Here is a 19053-nt window from a genome sequence, read left to right on the forward strand (position 1 = left end):
GAGGCCGACAGAGAAAAGCCGGTCTCAAACCACCAAAAATACAAAACTTGAATTTGATTTTTGATTTTATTTTTCTGCTCGGGAGGGGAAGAAGTGTAACACGCGACTGCATACATTTTACGGTCGGCGCGCGGATGTGCGTTTATCCCGCTTTCTCTATTTCGCATTTATAGAGTAATAAGTAGCGTGCACTTGTCCCCCGTGAGCTGCTGGGTGCGGACTGGCAGGCCGGGACGGCCTGGACGGCCTGGACGAGACTGCTGTTAACTTTCATGACGAGCGCGGCCTGTGGCGGGGCGGGGCGGGGCGGGGCGGGGCGGGGCGCAACGGCCGCGCGCCATGCGACGCGCCCCGCGCCCCTCCGTGCCGCCGTGGTTGTTGATGTCGGTGGCGGTGGCAATGGCCGACCGTCTGCACTTTGGCTTTGGTGGTTCCTGTCGCCATCCTCGTCGTCGCGGTGCTCGGCCGCTAACGAGGCGGTCGGCACCTCGCCGCCGCGACCCAGGCAGAGCCGCGCAGTGCCAGGCCGAGCCAGGCACGGCCAGCATTTGCGAACGTCGCCCCGTCTCCCCGCATTCCGCCATAGACACATAAAGAGGTGGAAAATATCAATGCGCATTGCGCGCGGCTGCGCGCTCACTCCGAACCGAGCCGCGTCGCTGCGTCTCTCTCGCACTCGCGGCGCGCGCCGCACGGGTGCGAGAGAGACAGCGACACTGTTGGGAGCGAGACTGGCCGCCCGGCCGGATAACGATACAGTGAGGCCCATTCCAGAGGCACTCCGGTGGCACTCCGCGCCGCGCGGAACTCCGGAGGCAGTATGCCGCAGTATGCGCGCTCGCGGCTTGGGTTCGCGTCCCGGCCGCGCCGCGCCGTTTCTTGGCGAGCCCGTCGCCATGGTCAGGGTCTCGGCCTGTCGCGGCCCAACGCGGCGAACGGTCGGCGGCGCTTGGCTCGCGCTCAAATTCGAGCAGGCCGCGAGCTCGTTCTCGTTAGCCCGGCCAGCGCGAGCCAGCGCGAGCCAGCGCGAGCAGGCACTGCTTGCCGGGGCCCGGGGCCCGGGGGGTTTCGCGGGGGTTGGCGACTTGGCCGCGGCCACCGCCACCACCAGCGTCATCGCGGTGCTCTCGCTCGCACGCCGGGCCGTCCGGCGGGGCCGTGCCGGGGCCGCGTCGCCCATCCCGGTGGGGCGGTGGGGCCCCGGGCGACACGGCGCCCGTATTTCATCCGACGGGCAGCGCGGCCAGAGGCCCTCGGCCAGCCGCACGGCCGCACCAGCAGGCCGATACCATTAGGCGCTGCTTTCGCACCGTTTATGCATATTACGAGCGGACAGGACGCTGGCCGGACTGGCGGCGGCGCGGTCGCATGCCATCCGCGTGTTTTGCGCTCGAGCACGACGAGCTGCTCGACGAGCTGCCCGGTCACCGCCGGCCTCCACTCTTCACGGCTTCAAAACGCGGGCTTATTATTTTTAGACGGGTTTTGGCACCGCGGCGTCGTCCGTCTGTGTGATTTTCGGGGCGACAGCTCGCGGTGTTTCAGCCGCGTCGCGTGTGTACCGGTTCCAGTAGTGTTTGGCCACCTGTCCCTCGCCGCCCCGCCGCTCGCAGCCACCAGGCTCCAGGTACTGCATATAACGCGTGAAACCTGTTGCGTGCCGCGGCCGCGCCGTGGCGGACGTCAAATGGTGTCCCGGACACAACTAACTGAACTGGTTGGCTCTAGATATACTTTCAGAACGAGGGGCTAATCTGTTTTGCTCTCAACAGCCTCGGCCCGTGTTCAACTACACGGCACGGGGATACCAATGTGCACCCACCTCCTTTTCATTTGGGTCCGCGTGTCCAGGTGTGCGATGCAGTGTGAGGGACGAGCTTTCTGGGTGCAAGGACAACGACAGCGGTTTCGAGATTACATCAACATTTATTTTACAATTCATGTATGTACAGTAATATATATCTGTAGAAGATTCAATATATTTACTTTACTTAGGCTGTGACTAGAGGGTTACAGTTGTTGAGATTCTGGAAGTAGTAGAGAGAGAGCCATCCGTGACAAAGTGCTGGCCGCCCTTGCCAAGAATGCGCGCGCTCCGCGCACACGCCGCGGGGACGCGTAAATGTTTCAGTTCCGACTCATTTTCGGACGGCCGAATCGGTACATTAGTTTCTGAGATCATATTTCACTCGTTACAGCGAGCCTGCCGGCCGGTCCACTCATTTTACATGTTTTCCTACTTAATTTGTTATGTGAGGGTTTTGATTTAGGGCCTCGCGGCCACCGGGCCTCACTGGCCTCACGGCGAGCTACCTGTAGCGGCGCCCCGCGGACTGGGACCGCGTCGACCGCGTCCACTGCGACCCCGCCGCGCCCGGACTGGCGTTCGGAACACGCGAGCGAACGCACAAATTCGGCCAGCAATTTGTCACTGTGTTTTTACATGACGAACAAGGGGCGTTTTCGTAACACACTTTTGCCGGCGCTTGACCTCTCTGCTAGGGTCCTTCGCACTCCCCACAATAAAAAAATAGACGCTATACAATGAACAAACAACATATTGCTTTCGAAAGCACAGACCCTGGTATCTTCGGCATACAAAAATATATAATAAAGTCGAATACACACATGGAAATAAATAGAGGTGGAAGAAATTTGTGCGGGTAAGTCAGAGGCGTGATTTTGGTGCTGAACTGTACAAAAGAGACCTAACGTCGCTAAAGCTACAATCGCGTCCTTACTGTACATCAGTGCGACAGGGGAGGTCTGGCGAAAGAAATTAAACAAGAAATGAACACAATATCGTAGCAAGGCCCAGCTCCCCTAGAGTTAATGCCTTTGTACACGGAGGCGCAGCTTGGCGCAGCGCGCTTTACACAATCTTGAGCAAACGTGACGAGAAGCAGCCGGGGCAGCCCTGGGCCCGTCGCCCTGGGCCCTCGTCGCCCTGGGCCCTCGTCGCCCTGGGCCCTCGGCCGTGGCGGGCCTCTGCGGCTCGGCCCAGGACCCCCTCCAGGAATCCAGCGCAGCTTGAGGCCTTTTCGGGAACGGCCATTTTTTTCTGCGGACCGCCAAGACCTCTGCATGGCGCGGGATCACATAGACATTCCAGCGAATCTGCTGGTCTCCGTCCTCTCTCTCTCTCTCTCTCTCTCTCTCTCTCTCTCTCTCTCTCTCTCTCTCTCTCTCTCTCTCTCTCTCTCACACACACACACGCACACACGCGCAAGCGCGCGCACACACACACTCACACACGCACACAATACTTATTCTCAAAAACAACATAAATTAATACACAAGAATCACAGAAAGGGTCGAGTCAGTCTCGAAGGCGCCGCTCGCGGCCTCGCGGTGTGCCGGCGTCGGCGTCGTCGGCGTCCTAGTCGCGGTACTCCATGCTGGCGCTGCAGGACTCCTCGCTGCCGGAGTCGCCCCCGGAGTTGAGGGCGTCCTTGGCGGGGCTGAGCGCCGAGTCGCCGAGCGAGCAGGGCGTGCAGAGGGGGCGGCCGCCGGGCGCCACGGACGCGGCGGGCACCACCTTGCCGCACTGGCTGCACTCCTCGTGGGGTTCACCTGCAACAGAGAGCACGACGGTCAGCACCTGCTGCGAGACAGCGACGCGCGGTGCGCGTTTCCCGAAGCGTTATGGCTGGCGACGACCACGACGGCGTGCTCGGGAGTACGGCCGCGGCGCACGCCACCGAGGTGGACGTCCTCGCGGTGGTCTATGCCCTGTCGGTGGCAACGCCCCGCCGCCCCGCCGCCCCGGGCAGGTGGCCGCCAGCTCGGCCAGCCCGGCAGCCCGGCCGGCCTTAACGGCCACGCATACATTATCCGCTGGGCCGCCGGGCCTCGGACTCTGTGTCGCCGCACTCTGGCGGCGGCCCGCGCACTGCGAGCACCGCGAGCACGGCGACGGCCTTGACACGGCGCCGCGGAGAAGACCGGGAAGTGCCACTTCTCACTCGATAGCGCACACCGTCATTTCGCGATGGCGCCGAAGGCTGCGCCGCGCTCGCAGTGTGCTCGCAGTGCGTTGGCAGTTCGCAGCGCACGCGCCGACGACGCGTTAGTGTTCCGTTTTCCCGCGAGGCAACAATGGCGCTTCGCCACCCCCACCCACCCGTGGGATAATCTCCTCCCCCTCGACACGCGGCGCTTCGCGCGTCCAAGACATCGACAAGGCCACGATGCTCACCTTCGTGGGTCTTCATGTGCGCGCGCAGGTTGCAGGCGAGGGCGAACTTCTTGTGGCAGATCTCGCAGGCGTGCGGCTTGTCACCTGTGGCAGAAAGAAGCGGACAGTTAGAAACGTCGTTCCGAGCGGCACGATATGCGCAGCAGTATGGCCACCGGGAACTTAATGGCGGGGGTCTCTGCCTTAACTAACAATCGCGGAGCACCAAGCTGGCAACGCGGCCAAGGCGCACCGTGCGTGTGTGTGGGCATGCTGGGCGCGCGCGCGCGCGTGTGTGTGTGTCTGTGTGTGTCTGTGTGTGCGTTACGTCTGCTGACCGCCCAGGGGCCGCTGGCCGGAGCTGGCCAGCCGGCGGATATGGCAATGGGACTTTAGACTTCACACAATGGACAACGGCGTGAGAAAACCGGCCGCCATGCTGTGCCGTCCGGGCCGGCGTCCGGGCCGGCGTCCTGGCCGCCAAGGCCTGTACGTCTGTCTGCGGCTCTGCGCACCCAAGGCGCACCCAAGGTGCAGCCCAGCCGTGGCCACTTAGAAGAACCATATCATCTTCATCATCTTCGTCATCGTCATGACGAGGTTGTCACACGCCTCGCCGACGCCCAGCCCTCGAGTCCACGAGTATCAAATCCTGCCCTGCGTGCTGGGCTCACTCGGTCCCCGCCCCGCCCCTCCCCGCCAGCGATCCCGTCTGACCAGGACATCGCCGGCCTCCGCGCCCAGGCCCAAATGAAGCTGTCGTGCACACGGGGCCCCGCCGGCCCCGCCCCGCCGCAAAGGCCGCCAGGGCCCCGCACTCCGCACGGCGGCCAAGTGCAATATTTTGCCCCGCAGTGGCCGCCCTTTGGCCGTGCTGCCGTCCGCTCTGGGCCCTTTGGGCCTTTAGCTCTTGACAGACTGTTTTCGGCGCGACTTTTAGTATTATAATATACGGAAAAACGGCAGGTGCTCCGGGGCGAGGGGCGGGGTGGCCGTGCTGGCCGTCCACGAGACCATAATGATCCCAACCTGGCGGGGCGGGGCGGGCAGGGCACACCAGCAGCGCGCTGCCATAAACTTCCTCATCTCATTTCTCTGGTTCTCTCCTGGCCTCGCAGCTCTTTTTCCTCGGCCCGGTGTCTTCTCGCACCGAAACCCGAAAACAATCGTAAACGAAGCGGGGCGGGGCGGGGCGGGGCGGGGCGGGGCGGGGCGGGGCGGGACGGGGCGGGACGGGGCGGGGCGCACGGCAGCCGGACTGCCCCGCCGAACCGAAGACGTTTGGCTGGGCCGGTCAATCGGTGCGCTGCAGCAGCGCAGCAATGCCATGGCAATGCAGCACGCCGGGCCCCCATGGGGCCCCCAGGCCTCCGGGCGCCCTCTGCCGCCCGTTCCCAGAAGCACACGCAGTGTACACGCAGCTTGCATGTCCAGCAGAAAGAACTCACTTTTGGCTTTCGTGTTCACAATAACACACGTTTCAGTCGGAACCAACAACAGTCTGCCCCTTTTTATTCCCTCTGCCTTTTTTTTAAGTGGAGCGTTTCCCCGTCTTGTTGTTGGCGTGCGTGGCGTGCTGCAGGGACAGGGTGGTGCGTACCGGTTGATTAGCCTCGGGGAGGGGGAGGGGAAGGGGAGGGGACGTCGGTGGATGATAAACTCGCTCGGGGTGGCGAAGAAGGGTGCGCAGCTGGCGCTCCGAGGCACCTGCTACAACCTGCTCGCCGCCCCCGCCCCGCCCCACCCCGCGATGCACCTGTAGCACGCGCCCGCTCCGCCCCGCCCCGCCCCGCCCCGCCCCCGCGATCGTTATCCACTGTCTCCACCCCGCCGATCAGGCGTTGGGCGGCTCGCGTGGTGCTCTCGCCCGTTTCCTTGTCGCTGGAACGCCGCAACGGTCGTTTAGTTGTTGTTGTTGGTAACGGCGGCGAGGCGGCGAGGGTGGAGGAGCCGCGTGGCGTTTCCGAAAGACGTTGGGCTGGTAATGCGGTCTCAACGGCCAAGTGCGCGGCCTGTGGCGCGCGGCGCGCGCTGGGTGTCGCGGAGCACGCCGTGGAGCGCGCCGCCGAGCACTCGTCGACGCCGAGGCCCGATCCTCTCACGGGATAAGCCATTGTCCGAACGGTAAGTCACACACGGTCCGCGTCGCCGTCGCCCCCCACGGTCCATTGACGGCCAAGTGGTGCGGAACCCGCGACCCACAATGCACCGTGCTGCACCGCGCTGCACTCCGCTACACCGCTATGACGGCTCGCTTACCTGTGTGCAGGAACAGGTGGTTCTTGAGGTTGGTCAGCTTGGAGAAGCCGCGCGCGCAGATGTGGCACTTGAAGGGCCAGGAGCCCGAGTGCACGAACTGGTGGGACTTGAGGTCGCCGGGCGTGGGGAACGACTTGGAGCACAGGCTGCACTTGTGGGGCTTCTCCTGCAACAGAAATCAAAAGGGGCCGGTCAGCACATGCAGCAAGACACGCGTGTGGCGGCGTGACGCACGACGGCGGCGTCAATGGGCCCGGCGGTCCGGAGGGGCGACGACGCGGGCCTCGGCCGCCACGCCTTCCGGGAACTCATCAGCGAGTCGGCCTCACAGACCGTTCAACCAATAATGTTCAATAATTGGACGAATTGGCGTTCGAACTTCTCGGAACCGAAATGAGCCACTGTCCGGCGGACCACCGCCACGCACCCCGCCCCGCCCCGCCCCGCCCCGATAATATGAATAATGCAGGCTTGGCTCCGCGTTATCATTAGTGGCCGAGGAGGGCAAATAGTGCTGTAAAAGGATGTAAAAGGAGGGGCCTTATCCGCTCGTCTGCCCTTTGTTATTACGCAGCAGTTTCTCGGCCTGTTTGTTTTTCGCTGCAGTTTTCGGAGTGAGGAGGCGCGCCGCCGCTCGGCGTGCGTGTGTGAGTGCGCAGTACTTTCTCACTGCAAATTACGTGAGGGCGGGGCGGCGGGGCCGGGTGAGACAACGCGCCGTTTTATTCTCAATTTCTGGGAACGTCCGCAGAGGGAGAGGGCACCTGTCTCTGTCGCTCCGTCTGGCCGCCGGAGAGGTGTCGCCGCGTAGACAAATTAGACTCGTTTGGCCGGCCGGCCGGACTGCGGGATTGGCTCTGATAAGCGGAGGACCTCTCCGGATGACTCGGCCGGCAGGACTCATTCTAAGCCGCGCTCTCGCCGCTCTGTCTCTCTCTCTCTCTCTCTCTCTCCCCCTCTCTCTCTCTCTCTCTCTCTCTCTCTTCTCTCTCTCTCGGGGCGTCGCGTAGGGGTGCGAGAGAGACAGACCGACGAAGCGCCGTTCGAAATCAGCCCGCTGGACGGCGCTCCTCTGTGAATGAGAGCCTCGGATGTGTTATATTACTCTCGCGCCGAAGCCGGGGCCTTCCGCCGGGGCGGCCGGGCGGGCCGGGGTCTGGGTCTGGGGTCGAGCGAGTTCTCATTTACTTTCAATCTGATGCTGCTCTTTGAATGGGCCGGCAGGCAGGAGGCCGCGGCCCGGCCGAGCGTCGAGGAGGTAGCCGCAGGGGCACAGCCAGCAGCGCAGGGCGGCGCGGGGCGGTTCGGAAGGCCCCAAAACCCAGAGACGAGGCGGGGCAAAAAGCCCGGCAGGCCGCCACCAAGTGGGAGTAGTCCGCGCGGTCTAATCGTATTCAACGTGACGGTGTCGCGGGCTGGCCCACTAATGCCCGCAAAAACGGCGGCAAGACGAAATGACAAAAAGACAGAGAGACGCCGCGGTGTCGCGGTGGAGGCGCGCGCCGTGGCGGCCGGCGTGGCGGCGGATGCACCGATTGTTTCGCCGTAATGAAGGGCCTGGGCCTGGTCGGCCTGCTTGGCGGTCATCATCGCGACGCCGCCGCGGAGGGAGCGCTATGGCAGCCTGCGTGCTGTCATCGGCAGCCAATCACAACGAAGAAAGGAGTGCGGATGAGCCGGCGAAGTCGACGGCCGACTGGCGCAGCAGGTGTCATGCCTCTCTCTCGCACACTCGACCGGCGGGGCAGGTGCTCTCTCCGTCTCTCTCACTCGCGCGCCGGGCGCGCGACTGGGGCCCACGACGACGGCGGCCTCGCGCGCCTCGCACTCCGGGCGTCGGAGATGAGGACGAAAAGCGAGGAAATGAGCAGATGAAAATGGGAAGGTGGGCCGACGGGCCGAACGAGATGGAATACATTAAACAAAATGATGACCGGGAGGGATAGTGTTCCTAATGGCTCCGGATTGAGTGGTAGACGGCCTAGACGGCGGAGGTGGAGCAGACCGAGCGGACCGCGTCCGGGCTAGCAGCCTGCGGTCTGCCGTCGGTCTGCCGGCATGCATCCCCGGCCTCCCCAGCCAATTCACACAAACACCTGTTCGAATCCCACCGCCGCGGCCGCCAAGTGGGTCAGCAGGAAGGACGCGCCCCATCCATACCGCACCCCTTCCACAATCGGAATCGACCAAATAAATGACTCCATTAAAAAAAAGGAGGAAAAGTTATGCGCCACGGACACACACACACACACACACACACACACACACACACACACACACACACACACACACACACACACACAGACTAACAACACACACGCACGCACGCGTGAGACATGATCGACGACTGGTGAGAGAGGTGCGGAGAAGGAGAAGGGACATAAGGCGGTTTGTTCTCACAAGCAAAGCGGTCGGTCCGGGCAGTCCGGCAGTCCGGCCGCCACCAAGCGTGCGGTATGCAGCCCAGCGCCGAGCGCCAAGCGGCGGCCACCGCGGGCCGCGGGGTCAGAGGGCGGCCGCCCGACTCGACCCGCACGTCTGCCGGACCATGTTCCCATTTTTTTTAAAAGTTTTTTTCCCCCCTTTTGAGCGAGCGGGATTGCACGTTCAGATACTGCACGCACTACGACCACTACCAGCACTTGGAGAAAGTCAGAAAACACGTAGCGCGAAAAAAAAACCAAACCGAACACACACAGCACGGATCTGCGGAGCTCGGCGGAGCCGGTACTCGAACCCGGGGCGCCTTTGCGCGATACGAAGGCCTTACGGGCGCGACCTCCCCCCACCCTTCCCCTCTCCTGCTGGACAAAAACTGGACCTCCCCTCCCCCCACCCCCCCGTGGCGCTGAGCTTTCAATCTGGGCGTCACGTTGCGCCCGGAGCGGCCGAGGGGGCCGAGCGGGCCCGGCTCGGTGTGGGCCCGTGGGGCCTTGTGTGGGCTCCGTGGGGTGCTCTCTCGCTCCCGTTTTTTTTATTATATTTCATAAATTATTATCTCCTTGTATTTTTTTTTTGTTTCGTTATACGAATCGAGATGATCGAGGCCCACTCTCTTCCACACACACACATACAGACACACACGCGCGCGCGCACACACACACACACACACACACACGCACGCACATGCCCCCGTGCCTCGTGGTACCGGTACTGCGTTATAACTACTGGCCGAGGCCAATCCCTGTTTTATCGGTGATCTACCTTGCCCGCTCCGCCGCTCTGCCGCACTGCGTCCGTGGCCACTGCGGCCGGCCGGCCACTGCAGCCCCGCCGGCCGGCCGGGCCCCCGCCGCTACCGCTCCCTGCAGTCTCACTCCGAGCAGCGCCTCCGTCTCTCTCGCAGCCCCGCGGCGCGCCCCCCCGAGTGCGAGAGAGACGCAGCGACGAAGGCGCTGTTGAGCCTGCTCCCTGCTCCCGTTGTTGCTGCCGATACTGTACCGATGTTTCCCCCCGATAATTATCGTCCGTCCTGCGTGGCCGCTGCGCTGCGCCCGGCGGACCGACTCTCTCTGTCTCTCTCGCACTCCTGGGGCGTTGCGTACAGGTCGAGAGAGACAGAGCGGCGAGAGCGACCCGGCCATTCAAAGGGGCCGCCTGCAGGGGCAGTGCAGGGCCTACAGTGTGGGGCCGGCGGGGCGGCGCGGTGACACTGCGTGTGATCCATTAGGCCCGGACTGACGAAGGCCCCGCACAGTGGGCCAGAAAGCCGATGGAGGCGGACAGAACTCTAGACGCGTCTTGAGGCCAGAGTCGCTAAATGGGACTCGAACCGGACGTGTGACCCCACCAATGGATTGCTCTCCGAACGAGGAACCCATTGGTGAGGTCACTCGTTCGGTTCGAGTCCCATTTAGCGACTTTGGAGTTCAAAGCGCGTCTAGAGTTTTGTCCGCCTCCACTGGTCTTCTGGCCCACTGTGCCCCGCCACCACGCCGATAGCGAGAGTGGCTAGGATTGACCCAGATCGCCCTCGGGGTTCGGCGGGGGCGGCGTGGACGCGGAGCTTCCCAGGGGTGCGTCTCCCTCCTCGGTGCGGTGCACTGCGCTCTGCGTGCTGCGCGCCGTGAGTGCATTCCCATGACAAAACCTTCCCCAATTCCGGCGCGCTGCGCTCCGGTAACTCTCGCGGCCTAACACGATAGGGATCGCGATGTTGTTGTTGTTCCGGCGCCCCTACGCGCCGACCATGACGTCTTGAGGGTCCCGAGGAGGCCTTCAAGACGGTGCGTGGTGCCTGGACGGGCCTGGACGAGCTCGGACTGCCAGGTGTGCAGTCTGTGCGCGGCTATGTGCACTGGGCCGCGACCTGGCCGCCCGTCTGCCTGCCCGTGGGAACGCGCTACCGTACCGGCTGGGTGGGGGCCGGGTGGGGGCCCCGCGAGCCACACACGCGGCCCGCCCCGCCCCGCCCCCGCACGCAAAGTTATGGCACTGCGGGCCCCGCCCACCGCACCCCCGTCCTGCTGGCCCTGCTGGCTCTGCTCGACATGAAGAAGGGGTTCCCAGGCTCCGGCGGGCTCCGGCGGGCGTGAGGTCGATTTGCTCGTCCCCCCGATTCGTCGGGGTGTCCTCCGGGATGACTCCCCCGGAAAACAAACACGCACCGCCCCCGCATCCTCCGGCATCCCGGCATCCTGCGCCCTAATCCGAGACGAAACGGATCCATAACCGAGCGCCACCGGAGATGCCGCCGGAAACGAAAAAGCTGAACCTGGCGAAGGGACAGCGGCCGGAACTGCGTCGAATAATGACTTAATGCCTTCCCGGACCTGCGTGCTGCGTCGCGGCGCCCGTCGTACCTCCTAGAGTGTGCGGCCGCCCGAGCGCGGCGGCGGACTTTCAGAACGCGGGTCGCGAATCGGCGAGGATGTCAACGAGGGCGCGGTGCAGGGCGAAGGGCAGGGCGGGAAAGGCGCGGCAGCACGACGACATGTGGCACGCGGCGGAGCGCCCTCGCCGCCTCGCCCTTCCAGCGCCTCCAGTCAGATCGACTTGGTAATTGGCCGCGCCGGTTCCCGGCCGTCGAGTGCACTCCCTGCCCTCGTTCCATATCGCCCAGGGCCCACCCCGAGTCCGTCGCTCCGTCTCTCCCGCACCCCGGCGCAAAGCCCCGGCGGCAGTGCGAGAGAGATAGAGACGGCCACCCTCGTGCACCTGATGTCCCGGCCGATAGCCGTGCCGTACGCGGCCGGGGCACGCGCCGCGCCGGGCAGATGCTCCACGTGCACCGCGCACCTGGACGACGACGGCGGCCTCGACCGCCACCGCCACCGCCGCGAGGCCTCGAGACGACGCCATTAAATTATCTCCGGAAAACGAGACTTAAATAAGCTGCCCGGGTTGACAAACGCGGCGGCCACCGCGGCGGCACTACACTGGCAGGTGCGGCCGCGGCCCGCCATTGGACCATGGCCCGCCACTCGGACCGGCCGGAGCGACTCGGCGGCTGACGGCCGTGACAGAGCGCGCTCATGACACCCCTGCCGTCCTGTCCTGCCCGTCCTGTCGGTCCGGTTGACGCCGGGAAGCAGCCAGTGGAGGCTGCCAGGCTCTTCCAGGTCCAGGGCTTACCTTGACGTGCGTCATGCGGTGGTAGTACAGGTTGGAGGACGCCGTGAACCTCTTGCCGCACACGGGGCACTGGTGCGGCTTCTCGCCCGAGTGGATGCGGCGGTGGGTGTTGAGCGACGAGGACGTGGAGAACCCCTTGGAGCACACCGAGCAGACGTGCGGCTTCTCGCCTGGGGGATTAACGTTCAGATTAGCATCCAGATTCGCGCGGAGGGTGAGGTTGACGCGGAGGTGCAGGGTATTCGTACCAGTGTGGGTTCGCATGTGCCTCTTGAGGAGGGACGGCCGGTCGAAGCTCTTGCCGCACACCTCGCACGGCAGCAGCGTCCGCTCGCCGCGGCCCACCCGGGTGCCGCTGCCCCGCCGGCCGATGCTGAGGCCGAGGCTGGTCGGCGACGACGCCGCGTCGGGCCGCGGCGGCCGCGACGCCGTGATGCGGGGCGGCCGCGCCGAGGCCGGCAGCATGAGCGTGGCGGCGTCCGCGGCCAGGCTGTCCGGCAGCAGCAGCAGGTCCTCGGAGGACGAGGACGACGCCGAGGACGCCGCCGAGGACGTGGACAGGCACGACGACAGCGACTCGCCCGACACGGACTTGTGCTCGTCGGGGTGCTCGCCGCCGGACGCGCTGCTGGAGGGTGAGCCGGCGGGCTGCACCGCGCCGTGGGATCGAGACAGCAGGGCCATGGACAGGTCCAGCGGGGACTCTGCGGAGCAGGACGAGGAGGCCGTCAGCAAGGCGTCAGCGTGGCGTCGGCGTCAGCCTGGAGACTTGCACGCGGGGCGCCACGAGTGCGCGGCGCGGCGGCACAGCCACTCACCTTCCAGGATGGCGTCCATGGTGCGGCGGTACAGGGTGTTGCGGAGGAAGTGCACGGCCGGCAGCAGCAGCAGGTCCTCGGAGGTCTCCGGCAGCAGGAACGCCACCAGCTCGGTGTGCGCGGGGACGGGCCGCACCACCTCGTAGACGGGCTCACCTGCAAAGACGCGCGTCAAGTTAGCCACAAGGTCAAACTCATCGTCAAAAGATTTTAATTTGAATTTGCACTCACCCTTGACTTTGGTGCCGATGAGGTTGACCTCGGGCGTGTACGAGGTCACGGTCCTCAGGAAGCGCACCCAGTTGCAGTGGCGCACCTTCCTGCGGTTCGACTCGGTGATCTCGTCGTAGCAGCCGAACCTGTGCCGCACCTGCAACACAAACACAGGGTCAGCGCGGGCCGCAAAAAAATAGAGGGAGAGACCGACATCACTGCGAAATAATTTAATAGAATCGACCGGAACAACCAACGAACCGCGAATGGGGTGGAAATCAGTTTACGACTTGATAATCCCAGTCTGGCCGGCGACCCCGGCGGTGCGCGAGCAGCCTCGACCCCGCCCCGCCCCGCCCTGCCCTGCCCCGCCCCGCCCCGCCCCGCTGGACTAGACCCCTGCCGCCCCGCCCCGCCGACGGCTCGGACTCCACATCAATTTCTTTCGTGCACCTGCTCCTACGCCGCTCGCTCGTTATCCGCAGCGTCGCCACTCCCCCTTTTGATTCGCGCAGCACTCACACACACACACACACACACACACAGAGCGCTTACATAGCGGCGGGGAGGTAGGGCCCGGGACGGTAAGGGCCGTCGAGGGTCCTTTGCCTCATCCGGCACCTGTTCCAGGCCCGATAAATCAGCAGCCCTCCCCTCCCCCTCCCCCGGCGTGATAACCGCGCAACATGGTCCGTTCATTCATTGAATCGAGTGCGAGGGAGACGGGGCCGGGCCGGCGGCGGGTGGGACGGAGCGCGCCGCAGACGCAGGCAGGCGCAGGGCGGCGGGGCGCAGGCTGCCTACTCTCGGCAGGGGGTCGCCCCTTGGGCCCTTCTTTCACTCGGCCGGCACTGCTGCTCGAAGGGGGGCATCAAGGGGTGGAGCAGACGGGCAGCAGTGCGCGGCGGCGCGGCGGCGCGCGGTGGAACAGATTGCGTCAGGTGGGCGCGTCCGTTCGGGTGCGTCCCGGTGCCGAGCGAGGCGGCCGTCAGTCAAAACGCCGCCCTGGTCGGGCTGGCCGCGCTAATGGTAACACGCGGCAGACGCGCCGAGGCAGATGGCGGCCAACGGACTCCCTTGGCCTTGGACTCTCCGCACCACTCGCCGAGCACCCCGAACGTACTCTCCGCCGTCGCCGTCGCCGTCCCGGCTCTGATGTAAAGTCGATGGCCAAAGCGTTCGCGTCCGCGCTGCCGGTGCCTGCCGGGGCCTGGCGCGGCCTGGCCGCACGCTGCTGGAACGAGAGTGCTGCCGCTGCATCGACCCGTCGGCCCCGTAGGCGTGCATAGCTCGTGTGCATACCGCCGCTGGGCGTGGCGGGACGGGGCGGGGCGTGGCGGGGAGGCGCGCGGCAGCGCCCAAGTTCAGGTTCTGCTCCAGTAGATCGGCACGCCGCATATCCTGCTGCAGTTCGCGCAGCTTATCGCCACACAAGTCTTTAGTGCAGCGCCGTGGCAGGCAGCCTGCCGCAGTGCCCCGGTGCGCGGACTTGTAACTCGCCGTACACTCCGAAGACGACTCCGGAACGACCAGACTCCGGGGCGTTGCTCATTTTGGCGCGGGTTCGAGTCCGGCTGGCCGCCAGGCCGCCAGCTCGCATGGACGCGGTGGACAGGATTTCCAGGAATGCGAGCGACGTATCCCAGAAGTGCTGGTCTCAATGACTAGACGGCGCGCGTCGTTCGCTCTGCCTGTCTGTCCGTCCGTCTGTCTGTCTGTCTGTCTGTCTGTCTGTCTGTCTGTCTGTCTGTCTGTCTGTCTGTCTGTCTGTCTGTCTGTCTGTCTGTCTGTCCGTCTGTCTGTCTGTCTGTCTGTCTGTCTGTCTGTCCGTGTGCACAGCAGCCGCGCTGTTTGCAAACAGAGCCCGGGGGGTAGAGGCAGAGAGAGCCGAGCTGGCATGGGTTTGGAGAGGCGCATTTGCCAGACGGGAAGAAGAGGGAAAGGGGGAGGGAGAGAGAAAGAGAGAGAGAGAGAGAGAGCGAGCAACGCGATGCAAATGCCCGTAGCAGGGCAGCAGCAGTGTTACTCCGGCCCATTCAGTCGCACCACAAATCATCTGTAAATTATCACGTCCCATTGCGGCCAGCGGGGCGATATTGAGAGGGGGGAGGGGGAGGGCAGGGGCGTCCGACGCACCGCGGCAATCATTGGTATCACACACCAATCAGCGGCCGTCTCTCTCTCTCTCTCTCTCTCTCTCTCTCTCTCTCTCTCTCTCTCTCTCTCTCTCTCTCTCTCTCTCTCGTTCGCTCGCTCGCAGTGGAGCACGTCAAATCGCCGGCACGTCGCAATGAAGTCAAGTGCGCGCCACTGCGAAAAGAGAGTTCCTTTCCTTCCGCGCGCTGCACGGCACGCCGCACAGTGGGCCAGAAGACCGGTGGAGGCGGCCGAAACTCTAGACGCGTTTTGAGCTCCAGAGTCGCTAAACAGGACTCGAACCGAACGAGTGATGGAGAGCAAGCCATTGGTCGGGTCACACGTTCGGTTCGAGTCCCATTTAGCGACTCTGGCGCTCAAACCGCGTCTAGAGTTGTCCGCCTCCACCGGTCTTCTGGCCCACTGTGCGGCGTGGTGCACTGCACTGGCAGTACTAGGCGGTACCGGTGATCGGCCGATCGGCCGCAGGGGGCAGCAGCACCTGTCCCACATCCTGCTCCATATTGCACGCCGCACTGCACCGCACTGCACTGCACACGCCACGCAGGCACGCAGTGCTCCATCTCCCTCGCTGCCTAGGGGAGCGAGAGAGACAGAGGCTGCAGCGCCTCAAAGCGATATCTAATGAGCGTGCAGTGCCGCAGCAGAGCGGCTCCGGTGTCAGACCCGTTACCGCCACGCCGGCCACGCGGCCACGCGGCCACGCCACACGACAAACACCAAGTGCTCCGCGTGGTGCGGCGCTGCAGCGCGGGGTCGCGTCGACGGCCGAGTCCAGGACGCGCTGGCGGTATACTGGTGGTGCATGGGAACGCGGCGGAGAAAGCACAGTGGCTGTGCGTGCGAGGGAGAGAGAGGATGCGGGGCTCCGGTCGTCATGACAACCACCCCTGGGCCTGGGCCTCGCCGAGTGAGACGTCGGCTCACGGTAATGGAGGGCCCAAGGCGCGTGCACCGCGCTGCGCCGCGCTGCGTGCCCGTCGGGCCGTGCTCGCGTGCCGTACCGGGGATCGGGGCCCTGAAATCAATGAACCGTATGCAAATGTGCACCCAGATGTGCACGGCGTTCTGAATGAGTCGAGGGGGGCGAGAGAGAAAAAAGAGGGAAAAAATCGGACAGGGCTACTTGAACCCTAAATGGCCCTTTCCCCCTCTGCGCCCGCATCGTGACTGCAGGCCTGCAAGCTCGCACGCACCGCCGTGTTTGACACGACACGCCTGGCTGCACCGGTAAGGCACGCGTCACGCGCCGCGGCCGGTGTAAACACGCCGCACCCCCGCAGTACGGCACGGCACGGCACGGCACGCGTCGGAGCGTCAACAGGTCGCTTTCACGCGCCGCCGAGCGCGGCAGCGCGGCACGAGGGGAGGCGCACGGCACGGCACGGCACGGCACGGCCAACGCGTGCGAGGCGCGAAGGCGAGGCGAAGCAAGGCACACCTGTTGCAGTGTCGCGGGTTCGAATCGCGGCGCTGGGCACGGACTGCGCGCGGCGTGTCCCCGCCGGCCGGCCGCCCCTCCACCGCCCCAGACCTAGACCTCGGCGCGCCCCTCTAGAGCCTCGGGAGCCTCAGCGCCGCAAGTACACGGCCGCGGCCGTCATGCCGTGCTGGCCGAGGCTGAGGCTCGTTACCGGGGTAATGACAATATCAGCCTCGTTAATGCAAATGGCGGGGCAGCCGCCTCGGCAACGAGGAGCGGCTGCACCTGCCGCGCCTTGGCCGGGCCTGCCGCACGCACCGGGAGGGTGGCCGACGACGACGCCCCTCGCCGTCGACGTCACCGGCATGCCGCGGCACCGGTACGGCGCCGTGCATATTCAGCAGCGGACCGCTGCCATATCGCCCGCGACGCCGCGACGCGCTATGGATTATGGGCGGGATCGAAGATCGGAGTGACGGGCCGGCCTGCAGCACGGCGCCGTTGGCAAGATGCCGCGTGCACGCTCGGCTCGGCGCACCTGACACGCCGCCGGCCCCCGCACGTCCAGCCCACCGGCTTGATGCGAATCATTCTCGACAAAAAAGAGATAAAATAAAAAGAATTCTAGCCGGAGCGCGGCTTGGCGGCGCCTCGCTCAAGCCGGACCAGTGACAGACGTAATCGGCACGTCCATCAGCAGAAATGCGGAGGGGATTGCTCGAAAAGCATTATTCACGTGGGACACGATCGCTTCCACCAACACACTCGGCCAAACAACAACAACATCCTTGGCGTGCCGATCCAGAGCGGCGCGTGCTACTCACGTCGGCGTCGTGCAGCTGGGAGTAGACGGCCAGGGTGTCCAGGCGGACGGTGCCCTGGAAGGGGTAGACGACGGTGCCCTGGGGGATCCGGGCGTTGGTCCACACGGACACAGGCTCGCGGTGGCCCTTGAGCACGTCGTTGTTGTTGTGGTTCTTGAGGTACACGCCGTCCAGGGCGTCCAGCCGGTCGTCCCGGGGGGAGCCCGGCGGCGAGGACAGCACCAGGGAGAACTCCTGGGGGATGAGCACGCACGTCTCCATGGCGACGGCGGGGTGCAGGACGCGCGGAGGAAGCCAAGAAGTAGAAGAGCGAGGCGCAGGCGCTAGGCACTGGCCATAACTGTCACACTGTTGCACTGTCACACACTTGGTCACACACTCGCGGCACTGTCGCACTGTCCTTGGTCGTGACCTTGCACCGCGATGCACTGGGTGCACTGGGCTGCACTGCGCTGCGCCTAGGCCGTCCGCTCCGTTCCGTAGCCTTCTGAAGCTCCTTGACAACTGCCGGGGCCGGCCGGGTTCTTCCTCCTCGCTCCTCGAGCTCCTCGAGCCAGCACAGCCAGCACGCCACGGCCCCCTCCCCTGCGCCGCTCCGCCGCTCCACCGCTCGCCTCCCGACGTGTGATCTTCAAGAAGCTACAAGTTGTTTTGTTCTTCTGTCCGCTCCCATTCTCCCCACCACCGTAATAAGCGGGGCCGTCATTATCGCCGTCCCGCTCGCTCCGCCGTGCGCCTGCATCACGGCGTCCTTGTCGCTCCGCGCCGCTCGCACCGGCCGGGGCTACCTGCTGCCGCCGCCGTGGCCCCGGCTCGGCTCCGCGCGCTCCGGCTGCGCTCGGCTGCGGTGTGCTCGGCTCCGGACGGCGGTCGCGGCAGAAGGAAGGAGGGAAGCGGAGACGAGGATGAGAGGCGCCGAGGAAGACGAGGAGGAAGCGGTGGGCGGGGCCTGCGCGCTCCTCGGCCAATGGCGGCCCGGCGAGGAGCGGCGTGGCGGCGCTGCACCTGTGCTGCAGGCTCGCCCTCCAGGCCGCCCTGGAGCCATTCATGCAGTCACTCATTCAGGGCGTTCTGCAGCGCCGTGATCGACGCGCCCCGCCCCGCCCCGCAGCCATCAGTCGTTCGTTTGCCTCTTGAACTTGACAGAGAACCGACCCGGTCCGCGGCCCGCGAGTCTGCGCCGCCGACGGGCGTGACAGGCGGGGCTGCAGCGGGGGAGATTGTATCGACGCCTCTGGTCTGCTCCGGTCGCCTCCGGTCTGCTCCCGTCACACAGTGGAGCGCGGGGTGAACCTTGAACCGCGAGTCGTCTAGCCCGGCGTGCCTCGGAGCGCCTTGCCTACGCGCGCGGCCCGTCCCGTAACGCACAGCGCCGCGGCGGGGTGCCTACCCTCCGGGCGCTCCAGGGCCGCCGGGCCGCGCGGAGACCTTAACGCAAGCCGAGCGTCGCCGGGCAGCCCGTGCATCTCGGAAACAAAGTGACCTGCCTCGACGCCCCCCCCCCCCCCCCCCCCCCGCGGCACGACGAAGGGCGCGCAGAGACAAAGCCCCGCCCCGCAGGCCCCGCAGGCCCCGCACCAAACAATATGCGATTCTCAACTTTTTACT

General features: G+C 65.2%; 1 protein-coding gene across 1 annotated transcript; it reads right to left on the reverse strand.

Moving 5' to 3' along the window:
* Nucleotides 1-1912: 1912 nt before the first annotated feature.
* On the reverse strand, nt 1913-18051 carry LOC117646388 (zinc finger protein 629-like). The gene is made up of 8 exons (XM_034387280.1): nt 17446-18051; nt 13060-13198; nt 12829-12984; nt 12259-12714; nt 12011-12180; nt 6437-6602; nt 4199-4282; nt 1913-3573 (listed from the first exon to the last, which is right to left on the reverse strand). Exons 1-8 carry the CDS (start codon nt 17704-17706, stop codon nt 3380-3382), a joined length of 1626 nt encoding a protein of 541 aa, XP_034243171.1. The 5' UTR covers nt 17707-18051; the 3' UTR covers nt 1913-3379.
* Between the last annotated feature and the right edge of the window lie 1002 nt (nt 18052-19053).

The sequence above is a fragment of the Thrips palmi genome, unplaced genomic scaffold, assembly GCF_012932325.1.
Source record: "Thrips palmi isolate BJ-2018 unplaced genomic scaffold, TpBJ-2018v1 HiC_scaffold_19, whole genome shotgun sequence".
NCBI classification, from domain to species: Eukaryota; Metazoa; Arthropoda; class Insecta; order Thysanoptera; family Thripidae; genus Thrips; species Thrips palmi.